Source organism: Diaphorina citri, unplaced genomic scaffold (genome assembly GCF_000475195.1).
Source record: "Diaphorina citri unplaced genomic scaffold, Diaci psyllid genome assembly version 1.1 scaffold1367, whole genome shotgun sequence".
Classification (NCBI taxonomy): domain Eukaryota; kingdom Metazoa; phylum Arthropoda; class Insecta; order Hemiptera; family Psyllidae; genus Diaphorina; species Diaphorina citri.
This window is the reverse complement of record NW_007378793.1, coordinates 61,931-80,522: the sequence shown is the minus strand read 5'-3', so window position 1 is coordinate 80,522 and position 18,592 is coordinate 61,931. Positions and strand designations below refer to the sequence as shown.

The 18,592-nt window shown below is 40.3% G+C and overlaps 2 protein-coding genes across 2 annotated transcripts; one reads left to right on the top strand and one right to left on the bottom strand.

The window, feature by feature from the left end:
* Window positions 1-1,745: 1,745 nt before the first annotated feature.
* Window positions 1,746-7,580, bottom strand: LOC103515538 (brefeldin A-inhibited guanine nucleotide-exchange protein 3-like). Its single transcript, XM_026828205.1, has 10 exons — window positions 7,540-7,580; window positions 6,393-6,748; window positions 5,950-6,063; window positions 4,602-4,685; window positions 4,468-4,542; window positions 4,067-4,237; window positions 3,304-3,361; window positions 2,759-2,867; window positions 2,493-2,606; window positions 1,746-2,159 (listed from the first exon to the last, which is right to left on the bottom strand). The coding sequence occupies exons 1-10, from the start codon at window positions 7,578-7,580 to the stop codon at window positions 1,947-1,949; spliced, it is 1,335 nt and encodes a 444-aa protein (XP_026684006.1). The 3' UTR covers window positions 1,746-1,946.
* Window positions 7,564-9,736, top strand: LOC103515533. The gene is made up of 3 exons (XM_008480469.3): window positions 7,564-7,894; window positions 8,141-8,208; window positions 8,540-9,736. The coding sequence occupies exons 1-3, from the start codon at window positions 7,622-7,624 to the stop codon at window positions 9,165-9,167; spliced, it is 969 nt and encodes a 322-aa protein (XP_008478691.1). The 5' UTR covers window positions 7,564-7,621; the 3' UTR covers window positions 9,168-9,736.
* The last annotated feature ends 8,856 nt before the right edge of the window (window positions 9,737-18,592 follow it).

Sequence of the window (18,592 nt, the reverse complement as noted above, 5' to 3'; positions counted from 1 at the left end):
ATAGGGAATAGGAGATATTCAAATGTTATTAAAATACATAATTTATTGAACTACCAATTCAGATGTGTCAAACACTTAGGCAGCAACTTTCAAATAAATAGAAACTTTCAAAGTTCATTACAGAAAAATGCAATAGCACCAATTTTTCGAAGAAACAGTACTCGATGAATTTAACGAAGAAGAAAGTCGATGCACTGTTATCAAAATTCCTTATGAGTCCTTTTTAATTCTTGGTCTTATCTAACGACTCGTTACTTGGCCTGAGCTGACTATGTCACTTCAGTGTTACAAGCCAGGAGGCATCTGTTGACATGTATCTTGAGAAAAAGTCAAAACCATCTCCTCTATCTCTTCTCAAAAGGATAATCTGATTGAACAAAATATGATTTCTTTCTTCCCTACAACTGAAATTTTTCCCGACATTATCTTTTCTAGACAATCCACTCCACTGTTGTCTCGCGTAGACATCTTGGTGAGAGTTTCAATAGAAATCATGAAACTCAAGAGGAAAAGACATGAGAATCAATGATAGCAGTTTTCCAACGCAGAAGCTTGCATTTGACGTGAAATTCCATATTTTTTACATTGACAAAAACTTATCAGCAACGTATTTTTGTCCGTATCTCTAAACATTTTAACCTATTGTTTGCTATGTCAGCTATGTCTGGTCATAAAGAAGTCAATTTAAGTCATGCTTATCGGATAGGATATAAATATCTAACGTAGTGTGTACAGTTGTACACTGTACCTATTTCTACTTTGTTTACAGACTGCACAGGACATGGAACATACGAAAGTCACTGAAGTCACAGAGAAGGAATTGAGCGAAGATAATACTGTCAATAGCACTGAAATACCTACGAGTATATTTATGTATCTGTAAATGATGAATTTGGGTATTTTATGGCCATACTGACCATTACTGGAGGACCTAATGTCTGGTTTGGAGTTATTCCTGGCATAATTATGACAAGACTCATTGGACAAGACCCAATATGTATTTTTGAAATTACTCATTCACACCCCACGCTCGGAAAATACCTCAAATAACCTATATTAGATCTTGTCAACCATTTTCACATCTTTTCTTGATACAAAAGGTAAGAACCATCCCAGAGGGGATCACGGGAAATTTACGCCCAGTGGCATCTCATAAACTCGACTGTGTTATGCTACACCGCCCCGTGTTCATACCTGGGTGCTATCAGATATCAAAAATGAATGGGACTTTAAATATTTACTACAGCCATCACTTCCGGAGGTATGCAAGCGGGGGTATGCTTTTGAAGATGTTAATAATAATGAAAACTTGAAGATAGAAGAAACTAGAGGAGAAAGCTATATGGAACGGGGTAGAGAAGATAAAGGTAGAACATAGCCCACTGCTGATGTTAATGATGTCTGTGATACGGAAATGAATATTCAGCCATCATAAGGAAGGCAGAAAAAAATGATGATGATGTCAGCTTTTCGTGCTGTTATTTTACTGGTAATATAAGCACGCAAAAAAATAACAGCATGAAAAGCTGACATCATTATAGCATTGAATGTTTGGATGCTTATTAACTAAGCTGACAGATATGTATAGCATTGAATGTTTGGATGCTTATTAACTAAGCTGGCACATATGTATAGAAATAAATATAGGTATTTTTAAACACATTCAGGATCTATTAAGAAATTTACAAAGCGGGTTTTGTTATGTATTTTTTTTTTTTTTATTTATTTATTTTTATTTTTTTTTGAACAAAATTTTGATTTGCAATACACCTTTGTAGGTATTTTCAAGTTTTTCTTGTCCGAATAAAATTAAACTTATTTAAGTAAACTTGTAACTCTTGTAAGACACTTTTTGGTCAAAAAGTTTCTATATTATTTTTCCATTCAAAAATTACTATTTCATAGAAAATCAAGAAATCAGCCACCGACTGCTTCATTTCGTAACTTTAAGGACTAAATCCGTACATCTCAGCGATTCGTTGAAAGAAATCGGCCAGGGATTGTTTGAGTACGTGATGTGTGGCGTGTGCTGTTAGTTTGCGAACCCCTGGGAATACCACAGGCAGGAATAATTTCCACTGGGCGTTGTCCAGATGGGATAGTACTTGGAATACGCTCACCAACATCTCCGCCCACACTGCCAGGTGAGACTCGCTGTCCTGAAATGGGATAGTAAAATGAGTTCAATCAGTCTCGAGGTTAAAATTCCAGTGAACAAATGAAAAGTCTTGAAATACCTAAAGCATAATATACAACTACACACTAAGCAGTTTTCCTGATACACAATTACACACACAAGAGAAATTTAACACAGTCATATGTTTTTAAATAATTAATAGCAAGGCCACAATTAGAGTTTTAACCAAATTTAACGGGCTTCAAGTTTCACTCTTTGATCAAACCATCTGTGATTGGTTGAAAATTTTATAATCAACCAATCAGATTGCTCGAAGAGTTTGAACTCTGGACTTGGCCATGAATAAAATGATTACCTTAACAATACTGTTTCTCCTTTGCTCCTCTATCTCTTCAGGTAAATTAATACTGGTAGGTTCTGTATGGGGATGATTATGCAGGTACCTGCGCAAGTAATCCTCTCCGGTAAACTGTAACGTGGATGATCTTTCTATTTAAGGTACCTACCTTATTTATACTATCGGCTAAGACTAAAAAGTCACATTATTACAACAGTTTAAAAAGTTCTGTCGATGTGTGAAAACCGCGATATACCTAGGTATGTACATAAGTATCATATTACCTGACCCCACTGGGGCGGAGTGAATAATTTCCCACAGCTGAGTATAACATGCCGCAGACATGCACAACCCAGGCGTGCAATACCTTCATGTGCCTGTATGCAGCATTCTGTGATCCTCGGTAGTAGTAGGGCACCTGAGCTAGGCGCACCCCCACCCCTACCCGCCTTACCTAACCACCAGGGGGTGTGACTAGGAGAGGGGTGGGGGGTTTTGACGAATAGTTGCTCCTGGGAGGCAACACATACGGCGGAAATGAAGTTGCATAGAGCCGCCATGTTCAGTTTGGACGCCGCATCGTCAAATAGTCTGAGGGTGAAAAACGGAAAGAATGCTCTGAGACCAGTATTCAAAAACATTATGCCCATGTCATGAGTACTAGAAGTTGCCGTAGCATAGGATCAGCCTCGTGTGTTCGGTTCATGCCTGAGACACGCAGGATAAACGGATTTTTTTAAAAAGAAGTTTGATAGAGGGAACGAACCCGCGACCTAGCGCTTACAAAGCAGACGCGCTACCCTCCAAGCTAACTCGGCCTGGCAGAAATGTCATGAGTACTAGAAGTTGCCGTAGCATAGGATCAGCCTCGTGTGTTCGGTTCATGCCTGAGACACGCAGGATAAACGGATTTTTTAAAAAGAAGTTTGATAGAGGGAACGAACCCGCGGCCTAGCGCTTACAAAGCAGACGCGCTACCCTCCAAGCTAACTCGGCCTGGCAGAATAAATGGAAAAAGCTAGCTTAAATCAGTTTGTAAAACAAAACTCGATAAACTCAATTTAATAATAATAAAATCCAAGGGCGGGGACGAAAGGCCGTTTACAGCAGTTCCCCGAGCCGCCATGTTCAGTTTGGACGCCGCATCGTCAAATAGTCTGAGGGTGAAAAACGGAAAGAATGCCCTGAGACCGGTATTCAAAAACATTATGCCCGTCTCGAAACACAAATCAGATTTAAACAAACACAAGGCCAAGTGAAAACTCTTGGTTAAAACATTTGATAAGCTAGCGGCGATAGAACGTCAAATACACCAGTTCCCAATGCATCACTGGAGTTAAGCAACGTTACGCGTGGCAGTTCCCCGATGGTTCACTGAAGCAACGTTGTGTGTGGTTAGTATCCAGATGGGTGATCATCTGGGCAACCTTGTGCTACTGGCTTTTCAGAGCACTGCTCGGACGGGGTGAGGTTAATATAAAGAGGCGGGTAACTTGTCGCCGAATGAAGAGTAAAACTAAGGTCACTAAAAACCTTTGGAGTTATACAGTGACATTAAATCCTTCTTAAACAAATAAACAAACTTCACTTACCATGAAGATGATGTAGATAGGTGACCACTAGATCACTGGTGAGGCCGCAACTCAACTTGAAACTTGCACACATTGCGTCCCAACCACGGAAATTGCGTCCGGCTTCTCTCAGCCAGGATTGTAATGAGGGGAGCAAGAGCTCATTGACGACTAGCATTGCGAACTCTACACCTGGAATATGAGCATGTTTCGTTAGTGTTGCTTTCTTGTAGTATGTCCCTCATCAGATGGGTGAGAAGAAAACTAATCCGAGTCAACAATCGAACCTGCAACCTTCAGCATGAAAAGCAGTCGTGTTACCACTCGTCCGACCGTGCTCCCAACCTATAACACTCCCTCGACAAAATCCTGCATACGGCAATGCCTAAAAGAGCGCATAAATAGTTTCCCCTATCACTCACCAGGCGTGTGTATAATCTGTTTCAAAATCAGGAACAGCCCGCAGAATTTCGTTCTTGGTCCTTCGTTTGGTTCATCTCCGCGGGTTTCTCTTCGTTAGCTTCACTGTCATCTGGTCTATCCAGGTGGGTAAAACCATTGTCTTCACTCTCGTCTAGTAGCCAGGATTGTAATGAGGGGAGCAAGAGCTCATTGACGACTAGCATTGCGAACTCTACACCTGGAATATGAGCATGTTTCGTTAGTGCTTTCTTGTAGTATGTCCCTCATCAGATGGGCGAGAAGAAAACTAATCCGAGTCAACAATCGAACCTGCGACCTTCAGCATGACAAGCAGTCGTGTTACCACTCGTCCAACCGTGCTCCCAACCTATAAGCAGGGCCGTGTTTAGAGGGGGTGTCTTTATATGATACAATGAATACACGTTCCGGTTTTGATCTTATCCGACTCGAGTTTCGTCCATCTCCGTGGACTTTTTCAAGGAAACTAATGATGATGGCGGTGTTATTGTTGACAGTGGTCAGTTGGCGTGTATCCATTGTATCATATAAAGGTAATAAGTTTTGTAGTTACCTATTACATAACTTTTTAACGTTACGCGTGGTTTATATCCAAATGGGTAATCGCGTGATCCCGGCTCCACTCAGGCTGGGTGAGGAGGCGAATGGAGCGTAAAACCCCCGTCAGCAGTTATACAGTGTAGTTAAACCTATATGAAATAATCTAGGTACTCAGTTTCCATATTGGATCAGTTTCCATATTGGACCAGTGCCAGTGGTCAATTTCCCAAAATATTGGATCAGTTTCCATATTGGACCAGTGCCAGTGGTCAATTTCCCAAAAGACTCTTGGTTAAAACATTTGATAAGCTAGCGGCGATAGAACGTTAAATACACCAGTTCCCAATGCATCACTGGAGTTAAGCAACGTTACGCGTGGTTTATATCCAAATGGGTAATCGCGTGATGCTTTTCCCGGCTCCACTCAGACTGGGTGAGGAGGCAGATAGCTTGTCGCCGAATGGAGCGTAAAACCCCTGTCACTAAAAGTCTTAGCAGTTATACAGTGTAGTTAAACCTATATGAAATAATCTACTCAGTTTCCATATTGGACCAGTGCCAGTGGTCAATTTCCCAAAAATCGGATACGAACCACGCGCAACTTCAGTGATCCATCGGGAACTATTGTTAAGGTGCTTTCAACGTTCTGTCGCCGCTGGCTACAAATGCTCTCTATCTATCAGCCTGCCTATCCTTAGTTCCCTACACAAATTTGACAAGTCTTAAGGTCGTGGTTATGTATCGGGTTGAGATAGGCATTGTTGGTAAACTTGCCTTGTTTTTAAGTTACCACTCCCATACCAAACTGTAGAAACAATATCCTGTCTCAACTCAACCCGGTACATAACCACAACCTTAATTAATCTTTTTTTTTTTCTTCTTCGTATAATATTCCAGGTATTTCTCCTGGACTCCCAGAAGACCGAGGACCCGAGTGAGAATCTCGATGTAGGTGTCACAGAGATTGGTGAAGATATGCTTCAGTTGCTGCAGATAATGGGCCACGTCTCCGCTCAATATTTGCTCCTTGTTATTTCCTGAAAGTGAAATAAGTAATTCTAAATTATTGTGTCTGCCAGGGAGGATAAACAAGGAAATTTAGTTATGGTAAGCACGATTGCTTGTCAAATATGTCCACCGATTAATAGGTATGTACACTTCGCCAAATTTTATGACTTGAGCTTGACCAACATTCAGATCCTCTGCCATAACCTACAACGTTGGTTAGTTAGGTAAGGTTCATGAGGGTGTAAATTAGCGTCTGACTATGAACAAGAAGAGCTAACCCTAACCAGCTCGGCTAACTTTGTTTGACAGTTTGTTAATCTAGATCGAAACTAGGCGAATTATTCCAAGACATACGTACCTTCCTCCGCGCTTTCCTCTAGCACTGTCTTCACCATATCTCCACTAATAATAGAGGAAGCCCGCTCAATCTCGTACAGGCACAACTCAAACAGGGCCACAAACTTGACAAGCCATGCAGCCGCGGCCTGCCGAAACAAATTTGCGGCCCTGTCAAGGCCGGCCACTTTCTGGACGAGAAATTTGAGCCCAGGCCGGGAATCGAACAGGGCTGCAGCTTCGTAGGAGAAGTCTAGAGTTAGGAGGAGGCGAGAAATGTAGGCCGGAGGGATGAAGGCGAGTAGGCCGGGGAGAGGGTGGGGGGTGACATCTACGGGTGGGGAGGTGAGGGAGGTTTGTACCAGAACATTGCATAGGCTGGAACCAGAACAGAAGGGGGTTCATGTAAATCTAATGGTGTAATGGGACTAAGTGGAGCTTGCTGTGAATGTATTGACGAAATGAAACTATATCGCCTACTTTCATGGTGTTAATTAATTTAGGTAATAATCAAACGGAAGTATGTTCGTCCCCATCCCTTTTAATTCCATTTTCGTGTCTATCTCTTTCATCAGGTGCTAACCGTGTCTGTGAGAGAGAACAGAAGGGGGTTCATGTAAATCTAATGGTGTAATGGGACTAAGTGGAGCTTGCTGTGAATGTATTGACGAAATGAAACTATATCCTTCTTCTGAAACTATATCGCCTACTTTCATGGTGTTAATTAATTTAGGTAATAATCAAACGGAAGTATGTTCGTCCCCATCCCTTTAATTCCATTTTCGTGTCTATCTCTTTCACCAGGTGCTAACCGTGTCTGTGAGATGGTTGAGTTTCTCCCCACCAGAGAGTGTGCAGTCCCCGTCTACATCCGAGACATCATTATCCCAGACACTGTTCTACTCGAGTACCCCTCGGTTGTTAATGTTACTCATTGGTTAACCTAAAGATGTGTGTTATCAAATGTTTTATAATCTTTATGATGGTCAGAATGTAGTGTGGGAAAAGCCTCAGACCTAGGTCTGTCAAATGCATGTGAGTTGCAGGCACAAGATAGGAGACAGATGTGCAACATAGCATCATAGGTCATATATTAGACCTTGTCAAATATACCATTACTTCAGTGAAAAAAGAAAATAATTTCATAATATTTTCTCTTACCTACCCACCTACCTGTTGTATTCTTTACAATACCCAACATGTACTTCATTATGGCATTTCAGACTCGGATTGTAGGATAACAGACCAACTATGAGATGTGAGCCAAAGTTATCTGGAGCAAGGCTGACACAGACCATGTGGTTGAAGACATTGACATCTATCTTCCTTCTGACACTGACCAATGCAGTTGAACACTATAAACTTGTGGAGCTGGTGTTCCCTTACCATTTGCTTGTCAATCTTCTAATCAACAACTTTGTTTGTGTATGCTGTTCCCACCGAGAGATTCATTTCTTCTGGGATTTCATTTGGAAATTGGCTACCGCCCTCTCACAGCTGAATGTGTACTGTTTTCAAGTTAAAGTAGGTTTGAACATGGTCAAGGTTAATGCTGCTGGCTATTTTGGGGTACACTGAGTCCTATTAGAATAGCTGAAAAGAGCTGGTACCTACCTATTAAAAAAAAAAAGTAATAACCATGATGTGTGATGGAATCTTAGCTCTTAAAACTGTCTCAACTTTAACTTGTAAATGTAAGTGTCAGACTAGAAAAGCAAGGTAAAATTTGGGGTAACCACAATTTAATGTGATTTTTTCTTTCTTTCGCAGCTGGCTTTGGATACATTCATGATTTTCAAACAGATAGTTGACCATTTTCAAACACAGCCCATGAAAAGGTATGCCTGATAATAGTTTTGTTGTTTTTTCTCTTCTCTTATAATCTTAACCTGCAACCAGAATTGCCAAATTTTAGTCTTAGAGTTGCTTAATCTCTTTCATTAGTTCATGAGAATTCAGTAGGTGCATATTATAATGTTTTCCTAGTAAAACATCTCCTAAGAGTAGGTACATAGGTATAACAGATCCTGAGCTAAGACTAACTTATTAGGAAATGTTTCTCATCTCAGTTTATTTTATTTACACAAATATTTTATATCTTATTCAAAGGTAATTTAAATTAGTAGTACCTAAGTACATAGTTAAAATATTGTTTTGTCTATTCCTCAGATTACACAAGGTCAACCATCATGACTCAGTGACCACCTATCTGGAACCTCGACCATCCATTCACAAGTCTGCCCATCCCAACCACATTGATGCCAAGGTCACGGAAACCTTCTTAGCACACAAAATCTTCTCCCTCAATCTGGGCAAATCAAGCAAAAAGATGCAGAGAAACTTTAAAACGAGTGAGAGTGATACATTTGGCGGGTTTGATTTCTCCAAGGTGAAACTGAATTCGTCAGGGAGCAGAGGTGAGTTGCGTGAGACAAGTTCCCAGGGGGTGAAAGACTCACAGGTGGGTTCTTGGGGTCAGTCCCCGCCCAGCAACTCTCCTCGATACCGCACGAGCTCAGGTGGGTCTCCTGCCCAGACATCATCTAGTCTACTCAAGCCAGCACGGTTGAGTTTCTCCCCACCAGAGAGTGTGCAGTCCCCGTCTACATCTGAGACATCATTATCCCAGACACTGTTCTACTCGAGTACCCCGCGTGTTGTCTATGTACAGATACCTAGCGCGGTAGCAGAGCAGGGATATTTGAAGCTCGTATGTTATTTGTTCACTCTAGTCATTGTGTATATTATCTACAACGAGTACAGGATTTCCAAGATGTACGGGACGGGACATACTTGAAGCATTCTCAGGACATGATAGAATCATTCTCGGAGGGCGGGATACTTGTATACCAAGCAAGACATATGACTCATTCCGGTCCAAAATGAAGCAGTGACAGATTTTCCAAAGGTATTTATGGTGTTGTACTTAAAAAGCAAACTTTCCAAGTGGCTAGGTTCTCCTTTGAGAGCTCTATAACCCAACCACTTTTTCCAATGTGGAAAATTGTACATTGACTTTCTTTTATAGACAGGTAAGTATTTTACCACAAATTTTCTGACAAGCTAATTGTATTTTTGTGTTGACTTGTGCCTTGAAAATTACCTACAACACCATTCCATTCTGGAATATTAAACATAAGAAGTAGAAACTTATATTGAACCCATCTGATTTCTTATAGACTTACACCTAGGTTCCTCTCTAAATTTGGTTCTTCAGAAGTACCATACCTACCTAGGGGTTTGTATGAGGTCACAAAAAGCATAGTTTCATTTTCACAGTGTTGAGATTTTAAACCTGGATTAGTATTAGCCTCATGAGGAAGGGCATAAAGTCCAACATTACATTTCTAAGATTTAATTTTGCCATATTTTATTTAGCTCAAGTGTAATTTTCTCTCGTATTAGCTGCTTGTCTTTTAAAATAGACATGTAGATATCTTATTTTTGTTACATACTAGGTATCATATTTTGCACTGTTTGTTTTGTGATTGAAACTTGTATTTATAAAACTACGTCAACGGTAGAAAACTCGTATTAGCTGCTTGTCTTTTAAAATAGACATGTAGATATCTTATTTTTGTTACATACTAGGTATCATATTTTGCACTGTTTGTTTCGTGATTGAAACTTGTATTTATAAAACTACGTCAACGGTAGAAAATATTATTGATTACTGCCAATTTTTCTAATGTAACCTGTGGAAGAAAAAGGAAGAAGAAAAACATTTCAAGTGAATAATGATATTAATATAATATTATATCTGCAATAAATTAATTAAAGCTCAATACAATAATTAGGTAAATACTCGTAAATACATATTTCATCAAAGAAATAGATATCACACAAAACATTTGGACAATTTCATATTGTCAATATAAATTCAGGAAATGGACATGCGGCGGTAGCTAGGAGGTGAACTATACCTCCACACTTGTTCTGGAGACCTGGATGAGACATGGACAGGATAGAACAATTGGACATGATGGGAAAGTTGGTTTTCTGATAGAGGTTTAATGTCATAATTATCAGTGATGGGGTTTTTAACCCTTATTGGATGGATCAACCAAATAAGTAAAGTCCTCATTGACGGAAGACATGGAACCTCGAGAGTACAAAAAAAGATATCTTTTCTTTACCCTGCCACCACCATTCGGCGAAAGCTAAAGCCTCTACAACAACAGCAACAACAGTATATTTCCACTTACCCAGGGTACAAGTTAGGGACGCGGTTTTCTGCAGAGCCTCCAGGCAAAGGAGTACGGCCTCTTTTCTCTGCACCTCTCTGGTGGCCAGGCTAGATCTTAGGAGGAGGGAAGAGGGGGGATGAGAGGGTGAGGCATGCAGGGGCGTGGCTAACACAGACAGAAGACTGTCCCAGCAGCAGGTCAGAATACGACGGGACAGTTTGATACCTGAGGAATAGAATATGACGAAAGAATAGAAATAGAAAATAATAAAAGTCTATTCTGGAATCAAAAAGTTTAGTCAGGAAATTTCTGACCGGCTGCGATTTGAACCCAGCACCTACAGTTTAGAGAGTCAGTACTCTTAACGACTCGGCCACCACAGAGGTGGGCAAATACCAGTAGTGTAGGTAGTTGCAAAGACATTGAATAGGGCTGACTGCGGAGTAGAATATGTTTAAAGAAGAGAAAATAATAAAAGAGGTTTGCTAGAGGGAACTGTAAAGAAGGAGGTGTTATCGTCTAGAAATCGAAGAGAAAATTAGGACAGGATAGGAGAAACCAGTCATTGTAAGAACCTTATCTGTTCATGATAAAGTTCGCCCGAGCGGGAATCGAACTTGCGACCTAGCGCTTACAAAGCAGGCGATAGCTCGCCTTCCAAGTTAACTAGCCTGACTAAAGAGATCTTCAGCGTGTCACATAGCTCCAAACATATCAAATTCTCGAACGGTTTAAACAAGGCCTCGTTGACATGAAAATGAGGAAGTTCTGTGTGTTCGTTTAGTAGACAGGTAACTGAATCGTGAATGGCACTGACCGCCATCTTGGATATGGTATCCTCCTTGTGACATGCCGCCTGAAAAGCGTCGGAATATGAAGGTCAATAATACATATGTTCGGCAGTTTCTAAACCTCGGGACTATGGTCGATCGACGATTTAATTTCACATACACTAGATATAAAGTCTACAAACTTTTTTTACTCCACCTTACTTACTTTTACTTACTTACTTAGTAGGACCTTCATTCAACCAAAATCCTTTGATCTTACATACTTTATATGGATTTCAGGCGATGTTGGTCAACTGTACTACTTAGTATACGAGTAGGTAGATGCACCACCACTAAGAGAACAAACGTTATATCCGTATGTCTGTTGGTTTCACATCATAAACAAACGTTATATCCGTATGTCTGTTGGTTTCACATCATAACTTTTGATCTGTTTGTTTTATTTTGCTGAACTTTGTACCTACATCACACAAAGGTAATTTGCTTGTTAGGGCCACTCACTAACAGGTAGACCTGACAGGTACAGAAGACAAATCCTCAGGTCTACAGTATCATATTAACTTCAAAGGTATTGACCAAATAATAATTTTATTTATTTGTATTATTATTTTACAATTTAGTTTGACCAATTATTTTTGTACGTTTTGCATACACCTACTCTTGCGGAGAAGCATGAATTCCCTTTCAACATGAGACCATAGACCTGGGGCGTACAAGTTCGGACGAAAAACAAAACCTGTTAGTAGATTAATGAGGGCCAAATGGTTGGACACATGTGGCCTATAGCCGGCCAAATGCAGGGGTGATGAGGCCAGTACAAGTTGGTATAGCTCTCGTAGCCAAGAGCTGGATAGGTAGACCAGGACACCACTGCCTAGAACTTCCTCTACAAATTGCTCCTGTTAGTGGTAAGGGCAGCGTGCAAAGATGACAGAAAACAAGTTTTTCAGACAAGAAGAACAAGGTTAGAAAAAAACTTCGGTATAAAAAATATTAAATTAATATGAATGGGACTGATCTCAAAGGATGGGTTAGATTAGAATTAGGTGAAGACATTAATTTATTTGTGTTAGTCCATACGACCTTCTACAAATATCGACCTGTAGTCAAATAACGCGAAAAGCCAGCAGCACGCGATTAGGTCATCCACCCGGATACCAACCATGAGTTTCTTTTTTTATATATACCTTAGCAGGAAATGCCCCACCATGGCCACATCTTACCAACCATGAGTAACGTTACTTAAAATCAGTGATCCATAATAATATAAAGTAGGTAAGGATACGTTTAGTGGGCAGATAGTATGTCGGCATTAGGGCTTACCTCTGTAAGTGGAATGCACTTGGACGAAGACTGGTGAAGTAGCTTCAGATCTAATAACAAGGCGGAGTATGTGGAGAGATAAATGCCGTCAGCATTCACTATGGTTCTCTGTCCTGCATCTCGCAAACCTGTAGAAATTAGCGTGATATAAGCAAGGGAGAGAAGCTTTCCCTAAAAGTTTCACCAGGAAAAATGATTTGAATATTGAAGAACTCGAGGTTATACTGTGTAATACCGTCAGCATTCACTATGGTTCTCTGTCCTGCATCTCGCAAACCTGTAGAAATTAGCGTGATATAAGCAAGGGAGAGAAGCTTTCCCTGAAAGTTTCACCAGGAAAAATGATTTGAATATTGAAGAACTCGAGGTTTTACTGTGTAATTTATCTCCTCATTCAACCCATTTGTATCTTTTGAGCAAACAGTTGATGATGAAGCCTGGTTCGCCGTTGTTGTTTACACCAAGTTCGCATTACTTCAAGGCTCAAAATAATTGTTATCAGGGTGGATAAAAACCAAGGTTCAAATAGCGATAATACGGGCAGTGTCCCTGAGGCTGCGAGGGAGCCGATACAAGGCCAGAAGTTTAAACTTGGAAGATGGAGCAGGGGTTCCTTAATGTGATGTTGTTTTATGGAGATGTTTCTTTTTTTATGCACAAACGGTTTATTAATAAAGTCTTCGTCGTCTCTCATTGTTACATATTTGTAATTTCATTCTTTAATAAATGTAATATTAATATCCATGATTATCCGTGACCAAGGCCGGGATTCGAAGCGAGCACCCTACTTTCTCACCTTGGCAATATTCGGAGGCAAACTCCTGTATTTTCTCGTCAATCTGAACACAACTCCGCAGCTCAAACCAGCCAGGTAATGCTGCTATGAGAGCAACTTTGAAGTCCCGAGCATTCTGTCTTTCCAACTCCATGGTGGTGAATGCTGAGATCTGGGAATTGAATTGAATTGAGAATTAAAGAACGAGTGATAAAATAATAAGAAGTAAAAATTTTGGGAGATTACCTACATCTTTGAACGAACTACTCGTAAACGAGTTCGAAGTTTCAACTTTAAAGGCAATACCATTTGTTATTCTAAGTTTAAACAGGCAATATACCATTAGTTATTTCTGCGTGTTAAGAATTCTTATATTGCCAAACTCACACTGGGATTTCTTTACAATCATTTTCGCTACAGTTACCATTGTATTTTACCCCTTTCTAAACTAACTTACCGTGGCAGAACTATCTTGTAAACTCACTGACAGCTTCAGCAGTCTCTGTGCTTCCTGCTCCTCTTTTTTTCTTTCCGCAGCAGCTACCATCTCATCAATCTGGAGACAAACGTCAGGAAATAAATAAAAATCTGTTGCGGTAAATTTGACACATCCACTGATTTTGTAACTTGGGCACATGCGTTAGTATTGTAAATTTGACACATCCTCTAATATTGGGATTTTGACACATTCACTAATTTTGTAACTTGGGGACTTGGGCACATGCGCTAGTATTGTAAATTTGACACATCCTCTAATATGTATTGGAAATTTGACACATCCACTAATTTTGTAACTTGGCCACATGCGTTAGTATTGTAAATTTGACACATCCTCTAATGTGTATTGGAATTTTGACACATCCACTAATTTTGCAACTTGTCTACATGGGTTAAGAACATTAATATTTCTGAAGTTGCGTGAACATTTATCCAGTATGAACTTTTTCAAGTCGCGTATGAATATCAAACTCCATACCCGGTGAATTAATCATGGGTATGATACACCCTAGGAATGTATCACACATAGCTGACTCAAAACCCACCGTGTATGGACAAATGAAACTGTCAGAAGATATTTGATTGTGTTCGAAATTTGACACATCCTCTAATATTGGGATTTTGACACATCCACTAATTTTACTCGTCCTCTAACTGAATGAACGAAGTGAACTTTGAGTTTTAACTCGATTTTTCTTTTTCTTTCGACTGTTTTACTCTACCTCTCGTGTATCCAATTTTAGTGAAACTGTTTATCCAATCGGATGACATTTGGCAAACAGCAAACATATTTTTAACTCCGAAAGGACATTAAATAGGTATTTTCTCGATCGGATTTATGGGAACCCTACCAACTGAAAACTTATATCAATAAAAAACCCTCTGGAATAAACCCAGGCCCGGAGTTATAGAGTAGCCCTGGGGCGGGATACAAGTAGGTAAGTGACTATTTGTCATTGTCTAGTGTCCACCGTGTCCTTTTCATGTGTCAGTCTGGTGTTGTGAAGAATGGTCAAATGGTCAAGAGCAAACTCAATAAATTACATTAAATCCCAACAGAGTATGAAATGGTAAACAAATTTGCAAGTTCAGATCTCTAGCACTAACCATTTAAAAGATATCCCTCGCTATAAACGGTACGTATATGAACATAATACAGAAGGACATCGATTCGTCAACATCGAAGTTCGATGATCGAACAAACAAACTCTTGAAAAATAACTCTCATAAGATCACTCTCAAGCTGTGTCCAAACATAACTCGATAAATTACATTAAATCCCAACAGAGTATGAAATGGTAAACAAATTTGCAAGTTCAGATCTCTAGCACTAACCATTTAAAAGTTATCCCTCGCTATAAACGGTACCTATATGAACATAATACAGAAGGACATGATAGGACATCGATTCGTCAACATCGAAGTTCGATGATCGAACAAACAAACTCTTGAAAAATCCTCTCATAAGATCACTCTTAAGCTGTGTCCACACACGGCGTTCTCCAAGCTAAGGAGATACTCAAAATGTTTGTAAATATCAATAAAAAACCCTCTGGAATAAACCCAGGCCCGGAGTTATAGATTAGCCCTGGGGCGGGATACAAGTAGGTAAGTGACTATTTTTGTCACTGTCTATCTAGTGTCCACCGTGTCCTTTTCATGTGGCAGTCTGGTGTTGTGAAGAATGGTCAAATGGTCAAGAGCAAACTCGATAAATTACATTAAATCCCAACAGAGTATGAAATGGTAAACAAATTTGCAAGTTCAGATCTCTAGCACCAACCATTTAAAAGATATCCCTCGCTATAAACGGTACCTATATGAACATAATACAGAAGGACATCGATTCGTCAACATCGAAGCTCGATGATCGAAGAAGTAGCACGTTGAATATACCTACTAGTTCCCGGTAGATGGTAGATCACTGAAGTTAACACCGTTGTCCGTGGTTGGTAGGTATTCGGATGAGTGTTCATCTGGATAAGGATGTGCTGTTAGCTTTTCTCTGTTGCTGGCAGCTTGCCACCAAATGAAGAGTAACCTCGGAAAACCCACCTACCACGAGTAAGCCAAGGTGATGTCACTTTAACACCATGCTTTATCAGAAAATGTCCCAATACCACTATCTGAATATAGGTACCCAATACCATTTATACCACTATCTGAAAATATTCTCAATATCACAATCCGTTATCACTTGATACTTGGCATGTGGTTCATGTGGTTCAACCACTCACTTATCTCTGTTATCCATATGGATTACAATCTAGTCTCTAGGTCCTAGAGTCTAGGATCTCTCACTATTATAAATTATAAGACTGTACTCTACTGTAGTGAACAATACTTGTATCATGCTTCAAGACCATATCAGTCCAATGCAAAATCAAACCAAACTTCCAAAGCTACATGTTGCCTCATGTCCGTTCGTCGATTGAGATGGTTTTGAAGCATACTCTAGTCTAGTGCAGCATGCTATGTTTCAAGCCTTGAATGCGCCTTTAAGATGTCTAGCAATGACGATTCCAAAAGTCTAAATCTTCTGAGGTCAATTCAAAACCCATGTTGAAAGTAAAACAAGTGTACTGAAAGATTGGAATAATTGACCACGAATTTAGCTGAAACCGACAGTTTAAAACTTGCTCTCGAGTTTTTCAACACTTGAACTAAAAAATGCCTTTCTTCATTAATCCTCAGTCCAACGCTGGATCAACACAATGGCGTCATACCATCACGATTTTCACAAGGAATCTTCCTCATCCTTTGCAAACTGAAACAATTTCCAGCACAAGCGTTGAGAAAGCTCTCTCAGAACTTTCCCGTGTTTTTGTGTTTTCTTCTCCAGAAAAAAGGCGAGAGTGAGGTGGAGAGATTAAATATAAATAAATGGTTGGGTGAAAATAAAATTAGGGGAGGGTGAGTGAGCCCCTTGCCCCTACCCTCAGCAGTACTGGTGGTCAAGATGTGTTTCGGGGTTAAGGGAAAAGAATTTATTTTTATGTCGTATTAGTTCAAAGCTTTCAAAGGATATTTATAGACACCATTTCTAGTTTTATGTGCAAGACTCTCCCTTGCTGTTTCTTGCAGGTAAATTATTTATTAAATAAGAAAGAAGAGAGAGAGAGAGAGAGAGGGACAAAAACGGTAGGGTAGGCTAAAAACAAGTACCTACATCTCCTGTTTTCTTCCACCTTAGCTTTTTAATCCCCCTGTCTCTCCGTCCCACTCTCTGCATCTCTCTCACACTTGTAATTCTGTAATTACTTATTCATCACCTTTCTCCTCTCTCTCTCTCTCTCTCTCACTCTGTCCTCTCATTATCTCCCACGCTACTAACTCCCCCCTTCACCTCTCTCCCCTTTCTGACTCTTCTTCTTCTTCTCCTCCTCTCTTTTTCCCTCCCTCACTTTAATTCCCTTATCTCACCTTCCTCCATCTCCCTTTTCTCCTCTCCTCTTATTCTTCTTCTCTTCCTCCCGCTCTTTCAATCTCCTTCTCCCCCCTCTTCTTCTACCTCCTCTCCCTCTCCCTCCTTCTCTTCGTCCTTTTCCTCCTCCTTCTCCTCCAACTTGTCCCAAAATCTGTGTTTCACCACAGAGGGACATTTCAAGGGTGAAAGAGAGAGAGAGAGAGAAAGAGGAGGGAGAGCTAAGAAGAAAGGATAGGGGAAATGAGAAGGGAAGAGGGTAAGAGGGAGGGGATGTGAGGAGAAAAAGGTTGGAATGGGAGGTAAGAGAAGGAGAAAAGATTGGAGGGAGAGAGAGAGGGAGAGAAGGGTAAGAGAGAAAGAGGAGAGAGGGTTGTGGGGAGAGCGTGATTTATGCATTTTAATTATTAAACTCATTATGTTTAACTTTATTTATTTCACGTGTTTTATATCCTTCAGCACTTCTTGGATCTCAAAAAGCAACGTTCAGGGGCGTAGCTACGGGAGAGTTTTGAGGGTGAATAATAATTTGACAGGGGAGGACTGTGGACTGCAATGACGGAGCACCGGGCAGGAATCGAACCCGCGACCTAGCGCTTACAAGGCAGAGTGGCAGACGAACTACTGACTATAAGACTGATTCCTAGTATGAATCACATGAATGGAGATCAGGGGTGGCGTAACATTAATGGCCGATCTTACCTCAGAGTTAACATATTGTTTTTTGACGTCACCCACTTGATTTACACAGGCCAGTATTTCTTAAACTCTGAATTGAATGAAAACTCTCTGTGGTATATAAGATGCTGCAATGACGGAGCACCGGGCAGGAATCGAACCCGCGACCTAGCGCTTACAAGGCAGAGTGGCAGACGAACTACTGACTATAAGACTAATTCCTAGTATGAATCACATGAATGGAGATCAGGGGTGGCGTAACATTAATGGCCGATCTTACCTCTGAGTTAACACACTATTTTTTGACGTCACCCACTTGATTTACACAGGCCAGTATTTCTTAAACTCTGAATTGACTGAAAACTCTCTGTGGTATATAAGATCGGGCATAAAAATCATATCCAGTGTTGTATTACTCATGAAATCCTCTGAGACCATCACCATCAGTCTTTGTATCACACTCGACGTACGACGGACTTGTCTACTTGGTATTATTATCCACCTTGACTGGAATCGAACCGGCATCGGCACCTTTGGATTGTTATA

What these genes read in the sequence shown, in the direction of transcription:
- LOC103515538 (XM_026828205.1), bottom strand. Translation starts at nt 7,580, where the DNA reads ATGAAGTACATGTTGGGTATTGTAAAGAATACAACAGGTAG. An exon ending in AGACGAGAGTGAAGACAATG is followed by an intron (nt 4,543 to 4,601) that starts GTTTTACCCACC and finishes AAACCCGCGGAG; the next exon opens with ATGAACCAAACGAAGGACCA. An exon ending in CTCCGCCCCAGTGGGGTCAG is followed by an intron (nt 2,607 to 2,758) that starts GTAATATGATAC and finishes TCCACGTTACAG; the next exon opens with TTTACCGGAGAGGATTACTT.
- LOC103515533 (XM_008480469.3), top strand. Translation starts at nt 7,622, where the DNA reads ATGAGATGTGAGCCAAAGTTATCTGGAGCAAGGCTGACACAGACCATG. An exon ending in TGTACTGTTTTCAAGTTAAA is followed by an intron (nt 7,895 to 8,140) that starts GTAGGTTTGAAC and finishes TTTCTTTCGCAG; the next exon opens with CTGGCTTTGGATACATTCAT. An exon ending in CAAACACAGCCCATGAAAAG is followed by an intron (nt 8,209 to 8,539) that starts GTATGCCTGATA and finishes TCTATTCCTCAG; the next exon opens with ATTACACAAGGTCAACCATC.